The sequence below is a fragment of the Benincasa hispida genome, chromosome 9, assembly GCF_027475165.1.
Source record: "Benincasa hispida cultivar pf3 chromosome 9, pf3_genome.v1.1, whole genome shotgun sequence".
NCBI lineage: Eukaryota > Viridiplantae > Streptophyta > Magnoliopsida > Cucurbitales > Cucurbitaceae > Benincasa > Benincasa hispida.
Genome location: NC_143486.1, coordinates 81,996,370 through 82,003,835, shown reverse-complemented (window position 1 = coordinate 82,003,835; position 7,466 = coordinate 81,996,370). Strand labels below are relative to the sequence as shown.

The window sequence follows — 7,466 nt, the reverse complement described above, 5'->3', positions numbered from 1 at the left end:
AAAATAGATAATAAACAAAAAAAATTGAGAGTGGAAACCAAAAAATGCTGAGTTGGCATATTGCAAAAAGTAAATAAGGTTAACTTTAAAAGACAATTAAAAAAGTAGTTACCAAGTGGAATCTTACCTTTTCAAAACATGTCAAAGGATGCTGAGTTGGCAGATTGCAATTGGTCAGAAAAGGCAATAAAAAAAACCCAAAACAAAACGAATAAGAAAAAATCCCCGCAAAAATGTTTCATTACAATATAATTAATTTGGCTCCCAAAACCCAAAATCGCGCCTTTCAAAAAAAAATCTCCCTCTTCCCTTCCCCCTTTCTTCTCCGACCAAAATTTTCATTTTCATTTTCACTTTCAAATTCCAAACTTCTTCAGATCCAAAACCCAAACTTCAAAAAAATGATTCCCATTTCAATTCCCACCAAAATCCATAATATAACTATAAACATCCACTTTCCCCTTTCCTCAACCCACTTCACTTCTCATTCTCATTCATCCATCGCCGTCTTCCATGGAGTTCGCCGCCGTCCGATCCCTCTCCGATAAGGAAAACCTCCCGCCGTTTACCCAGAAGCAATTCCCCTCAATTCCCAAGAAACCCATCATTAGAAGGAGATTCAATCGGAAGCCGCTTCTCGATGTAACCAATTTCTTTGAAAACACTGTTCGATTCGGTTTGGTTCAAGACGGATTAATCGGCTCTGTTGAATCGGTTTTTTTGCCGTTGAATTCCAGAAAGAGGAAAGCTGGTGATGAAATTTGTTCTGGAACTGCCAAATCGCTCAGAATGGGATTCAGATAACTGTTTTTCTTCTTCCCCCCCCCCCCCCCCCCCCAATTCTTTTATAGAAATTCATCCCTGACCTTGTTGTTTTGCTTTCCATGTTAGACTAAAGATTTACAGAAATAATGATCTTATTTTACTATCTCTTTGGTTTGGATTCTGGGAACTAGAGCAATTCTTGATACTTGATTTCTGGGTCATTACTGGATTTATATATATGTATATCTTCAAGATTAAACTTACTGGGCAATGAGCAATGATACTGATGTTAATCTTAAAACCAAAACAGAGTTGATATAGAACTGTAATTAGTTATATAATCTTGATTTTTTAAGTTGGGTTTTTATGATTTAAAAGTTTAGTAGCTGTAGAATTTAGAGAAATTATTATTTATTTTGCCATATGTTTGGTTAGGTTTGTTGAAAATAGAGCAAAATTTGATGTATATTATGTGTTTGTGTGTTAGTTTAATCTTTTTAAAAACAATTATGAGGCTGAAGAGAACTTGGAGTGAATGACTTGAGCGGTTGAAAATTTGGGTCTATCTTTGGATTTATGTATTAATAGATTTAGTTAGACTCATTTTATAAATGGAGAACGAATATAATAATCCTATCTTAGTTAGTAGATTAGAAAAGATTAGGGATATATAATCACAACATTTTTGTTAGTACTAAGCTTTTGTTAAGTTAAAATTGATATTTGAGAAGAAAGATGATAGCATTAGATATTTTAGGGTGGCTAATATAAAGGAAATTTATACGGATGACCCATTTCTTGGGTCCAAAATGTCAAATGATCTATTTTTTAAAAATAATGTCAATTGACCATCTGCTTACATTATCGTCATACCAAATTACGTAAATTGTCCTTACCTCTTCATCTTCTTACCTTTTTATTGAAAACCAAACAAAACTAAAAACTCTTCATTCAAACTTTCCAAGGCTAATGGTTTCGTATTACTCATAAACTAAAACCTCTTTAGAATTCATCATTTCGGTTGCAAATAATTCCACTGTCGTTGACAAATCGAATCTTATCAATAAATCTTTCAATCTGTGCTTGAAAATATCTTAAATTGATCGGTAATAAGGCTTTGTGGGTCGTTTTGGGTTTAGAAATACTGTGAACCTATGGTTTTTTTTGTTTTCGATATGTTCTGTGGTTGAAGACGAGTAGAAAGAGTTTGTGAGCAAGATAAGTGAGTGAAATCGGTAGAGCGATACTAGAGAGAGTGATACCAGAAAGGATGGGTCATTATGAGGTTTAGAAATAATGTGAACCTATGATTTTTTTTTTGCTTGTTTTTCTGGTTTTCGATGTTTTCAATGGTTGAAGACGAGTAAAAGAGAGAATGTGAGCGAGATAAGTGAGAGTTACTAGAGAGAGTGACATCAGAGAGAGTGACACTAGAGAGATCGATATCGGAGAGAGCAACAATAGAGAGAGCAATATCAGAGAGAGCAAAGCTAGTGAGAGTGAATCCAGTGAGAGTGAAACATAATGTTTTTTTACAATTTTTTTCTGAAGGAGTTTACTGATTGAATTTTTATTTCATGTAGGAGTGATTTAAGATGACAACACACTTCAGAATACCCGTAGTCGACCGATTTCCCGGTCAAGTAACAAGCTTGGCGCACATTGCTAATGCAAACAAGATTGTGAAGGAGAAGTTTATCTCAAGACAGTTAGACATGTTCAAGAGAACATTTTTTGGGCGATTTGTAGACGTTGACATGGTGTTTAAGAGCCCAATTATCCATCATATATTGTTGAGAGAAGTGAAGAGGATGAGATCTTACTCTATGTCATTCTCTATTTGTGGAAAGATCGTCACTTTTTCGAATGATGATTTTTTGTTGATTGGTTATGGTGATCCCTAACACGAGTTGATCAGAATGAGCAGTCTTCGTATGAACTTGCAATCAAGTATTTTGGTAATCGAGTGAAAAAGGACACCTTACATGGCCGTCTACTTGAAGAAAAATACAAGGAGTTGGAGTTTGAAAATGATGAGGATGTTGTAAAGATCACAATAGTCTACTATACTGAGGTTGCAATGATGGGAAAGAACAAACAAAAAAATGCAGTAGACCTCAAATCTTTTAAGGACGTTCAAAACTTAGAGTACTACAACAATCTTGATTAAGGTACCATTATTTGGTAGAGACACTGATGCCTTAAAGACTGCGTTGAATGATAAGAGTAGTCTATACAAGACAAAGGTGAAAGGAAATAAAATTACGTTGTGAAGTACTCTTTGCGTGGATTTCCACAAACGTTCTAGGTAAATTTGCTTAACATAATAATCGTGTTGTTTGATTTAACATGTTCTTAATATATGTAAATTCTATTTAGATATGGACGTACGAGATCCTAGTTGCATCGATAGCTAGGAACATTGCGGAGCGAATGAGCAAGGTGGCTTTGCCCCGCATAGTACGATGGTCATGCTTCCACTTAGTGTCCTTCAAAGTACTCGAGAGAGAGATATTCGAGTCTAACAATGTACGTTTACTCTTTGCATAATATGTTCATCTGGTTGTTAAATTGACACTAACTAGTTTACTGGTGTTAGTGTAGATAAAGGTTAAAGAGGGTATTATCATGATAGACGCTGAGAGGGAGTTTCAAGATACCCTAGTGTACAGACGGCCTATATTTGATCTAGGTGCGGATGATGATACTGCTGAAAGTAGCAATAGGTTGACTAGTGATAGAGGTAGTTTTGAAAGTGAAAGTGACGGTGATGATCATCATGGAGATGGTAATGATAAATGTGGAAGGGTGGAGGGAGAGGATGAACACGAGCATTTTGAGCACGAGAATGCTGAATATGGAAGGGTGGAATGAGGGACATACACACCCAGTGATGATATGTTCCATGATGTGGTGGGGGACGTACGTGATGAGGACAAGTTGAACCCACCTGATGTCCATCTTGCAGACTCCTATAAAAAGCGATCTATGGATAAGGAGTGACGTGAGTATGCTGCCCCCAGGGAGGGAGCCAATCCCGATGATTCTATTTATTCGTACCTGTGGGCCATTGACAGCTCATTATCAAGGTTGGATGGTCATATATCGAGTTTAGATAGTCGTGTATCCAATATGGAGGAAAACATGACAGACATGAAAGGACAATTATCGGCTATCCTATCACTGTTGCAGTCTATGTGCAAGATTTGCATTTACTATCATTTTATGTCTTTATGTGTTTAGTTTTTACGTATTCGTGAACTCATCATTTTACTTTACTAATTGAAGGGTGCCACGGTGAATGACGAGACAACAAGGTCACCCATCCCATCTCAGGATTTCGATACCAATAATGTGACTGCCTCAGATACTCCCATCCCCCTATAGAGCCTCAAAATACCACCACTTTACTTACCCCCATCCCCCCTCTAAAGCCCGATACCACCACAACATCACCAATTAACGTCGAACCTATAGAGGCCGACATCCCATAAATAGAGCCCAATATGTCTGCCTCACTCACCATGCCACATACAGAAGTCGACATGTCTGACATCCCAGAGACCGACACTTCTGGGATTGTTACGACCACAGAAGGATATACACTGGTGAGTAATTTATTGATCAGTAATCTTTGTTTATATTTTTATATTTCTTGATGAGTAACTTTTTGTTATCTGTTTATGTAGGAATCTCGAAGAATTAGTCGTAAGAGGAAAGCTGTTGATAAATATACAGCTCAAGTAAAGAAGAAAAGTGTGGTTAAGCATCCTCTCTCAGGTGTAGCTACGTCACTATCCTAAGCGATTGTCACATACAACATAGCACATGACGTTCCACACAATATCGTTACAGAAATGATGGGCTGGATCTCAGACGAGAATACCGACAATGAGGTTCGAGAGAACTCCTTTAAACCATTCGCCAAACAATTCTTCAAGGAATTGATTTCCCCGAGTTCATGGGTCGAGTGCGATATAAGTTTCCTAGTCTTGACTTCTTTATAGTTGGATATCTTGTACTTTTACTGACATAGTAATTTTTTGTCCAGACCATAAATACTTTATTTTATTTTATGAAAGAAGAATTTTATACCCGACCTGACATGTGCATGCACAAATTCACCATCTTGCCAATTGGTGTAACGGTAAATTTTGATATATTTTGTTGTGAAGAGTCATTTTACTATGGTATATTTCGTTACTTAACTTCCCATTTCATTTGGCAGAGTCACCTTAATGCTCGTGGCGGGGTATTTAAACGAATAAAGAATAAGACACTTCTGAAGGCTACCCTAGCATGGGAGGATGAAGACACGTACAAGGACTACGTCACTGGTAAATTAAATGTCAAATGGGTAGATGTGGATTTCGATTACATGACAATGAATATCAGTGAGCACTGGATGGTCCTTGCAATGGACATTAACAGAGGCCATATATTCGTGTTCGATTCCCTTCCGTCATACACACCAATGAAAAAGCTGGTGAATTGGCTAGAGTCATTGATTGTCACAGTACCATCCCTACTCACTACTGTGACGTGGATCATTCAAAGCTGGACCTATCCACAGCCCATTGGAAAATCTCGCGACCTATGAACGTCAACATACAACACGAATTGCTTGATTATGCCATCTTTGCAATAAAATTACTAGAACACTTAGTGATTGGTGTTGATTCATTCGTAATCACTCAGGAGAAGATGAGTGAATATAGGATGCAGTTAGCATGTCAATTATGGGCAAATACTCCATATTTTTTTATGTGTATAAAACATGTATTTTTTATTGTATTTTTTGTGTATGTAAGAACATGTATTTTTTATGTATGTAAAAACATGTATTTTTTATGTATGTAAAACATGTATAAAATAATTTTATCAAAGTTCAAAGTTCAAAGTTCAAAGCCAAAGTTCAATATTATACATTTTATCAAAACATGTATAATTGAGCTACTACTCTTTTCATTATATCAATGGTATATAGAACATTATATCAAAGTTCAAGGTTCAAAGTTCAAACATTGAGAGAGCGAGATTGAGAAAGTATGAAGTTATTATTTTTGTTACAAGTATGAAAATTGAGAGAGTATGAAGATTGCTATTGTAGAAATACTCCAGCTTGTTATTGTTTTTTGTTTACAAGATGAAAGTATGAAGTATGAAGTGTTACAAGTATGAAGTATGAAAAAGTGTGAAGTATGTTACAAGTATGAAAAAGTATGAAGTATGTTACAAGTATGACGTATGAAAAACTGATCAGTGGTATTTATAATAAATGAAATGTTACAAGTTAGTTATAAACTAAACTAGATGAGAGGTGTTTGTGTCACGGTTTCTGGCATTTTCAGCATGTCGACGGTTGTGAGCAGTTCGTTACAATTTTGGCAGTTATGTCCATAATTCCCACACCGACCACATTTCATTTATCTGCGAAATTCTCCTCTGGATGGTATTCTTCTCACTCTCCGTCGGTCGGCTTGTGCCATAAACTTCAGAGGAATGATAGTCTTTTCTACATATCCAAGAGGTCTTTTCCATTCAGATAGTGGCCAAGTGGATTTATAGGCTCCGCATATGCAATCATTAGAGAGCCCATTGTATAAAATCGACTGCAAAGACTCTGGATGGGTATATTTTGTTCCTTGGCAGCAACAATTGCATGGGAACACGGGATACCAAGTGAGTCGAATTCCTTACACGTGCATTCCTTCGTGTGAAGATTGATAATACCATCCAATTGATTATCTCGCACGTGGACCCGATAACAATCAATAGGCTCAACCTAATATTGTTTGCCCTTATCGACCTCACTTGCCAATCAAGTTTCACAGTAGTCAGAGTGCAATGTCGTTCGAGATGCCAAGTAATTCCTCCGTTCGTAGAACCACGATTGGAGCATTCCTCTTGTTGGGGTTGATGCCCTAAAGTCTTGTGTTCTGTAGTTTGTAAATAGTTTGTATGAACGCTTGTGTTGTATAATATATGATATTTACTTCACATCTTGGTTTTTCTCAATTGTATATTTTATTTATTTTACCACAAACCAAAGAATATAAAATCCCTGGTTATCTGTATGTAACTTAAGCACGTATGTGGTGATATACAAGTAGATCATGTCTTAAGGGTAACCAAAATGGTAGGTAGTATATGGATAAGGAGGGAAACCTTATCCTGGTAACGCTACGGATGCAGCCCACTTTGTGGAATGGTCACAAGTATTGTGACTTGTCACAGATGGTCTGATCCTGATCATTCGTCTAGGGGACATGCGAGCAGAGGTGTCTTATACAAAGAGTTTGTATAAGGCCTGACCACGAAGTGTTAACGTCTCGTTATATAACACCGCTCATGACAAAGACTTCACATCACTAGGGTGACCAAAGGTAACATGACTTCAATCCTAAGTGAGTTGGGAACTCCTGCCATTGAGGGCAGTCCTATAATTTGTATGGATGCAAGTGGCCACGTCGCCAATTCAAACCTACCATTTTGGGGATTTGTCTGATTTGGAAGCTGGGAACTCAACTACACAAAATGGAATTCATTCCTTCCCCGAAGCAGGGGCAAGTGGATAGATAGCTCCCTTAAGGGCTGATTCCAAAGCTTGAACGATGTGGCGCCACACACCTTCTCTTGCCTGGAGAGGTGTTCACACATAATTGGACTATGTTGTATTGTTCGTTAGAGGAATTAGTGAT

The 7,466-nt window shown here is 37.1% G+C and overlaps 1 protein-coding gene across 9 annotated transcripts; it reads left to right on the top strand.

Annotated features, from left to right (window-relative positions):
• The first annotated feature begins 236 nt into the window (after window positions 1-236).
• On the top strand, window positions 237-5,652 carry LOC120077580 (uncharacterized). Of its 9 annotated transcripts, none has more exons than XM_090317378.1 (7): window positions 237-3,073; window positions 3,145-3,294; window positions 3,370-3,457; window positions 4,054-4,373; window positions 4,455-4,661; window positions 4,817-4,912; window positions 4,994-5,652. In XM_090317378.1, the coding sequence occupies exons 5-7, from the start codon at window positions 4,623-4,625 to the stop codon at window positions 5,363-5,365; spliced, it is 507 nt and encodes a 168-aa protein (XP_090173504.1). In that variant the 5' UTR covers window positions 237-3,073; window positions 3,145-3,294; window positions 3,370-3,457; window positions 4,054-4,373; window positions 4,455-4,622; the 3' UTR covers window positions 5,366-5,652. The 9 variants fall into 9 exon arrangements, 7 of the variants coding, with proteins under 7 accessions (XP_090173504.1, XP_090173505.1, XP_090173503.1 ...); XM_090317379.1 differs by having other exon boundaries at window positions 3,365-3,457; XM_090317377.1 differs by lacking the exon at window positions 3,370-3,457.
• Window positions 5,653-7,466: the final 1,814 nt, after the last annotated feature.

Bases quoted from the DNA above. Each gene is read 5' to 3' on its own strand.
- LOC120077580 (XM_090317380.1), top strand. From the start codon at position 4,623: ATGATGGGCTGGATCTCAGACGAGAATACCGACAATGAG. The intron at 4,662-4,816 runs GTTCGAGAGAAC...TTTTTTGTCCAG, and splicing joins ACGAGAATACCGACAATGAG to ACCATAAATACTTTATTTTA. The intron at 4,913-4,993 runs GTAAATTTTGAT...TTCATTTGGCAG, and splicing joins TCTTGCCAATTGGTGTAACG to AGTCACCTTAATGCTCGTGG.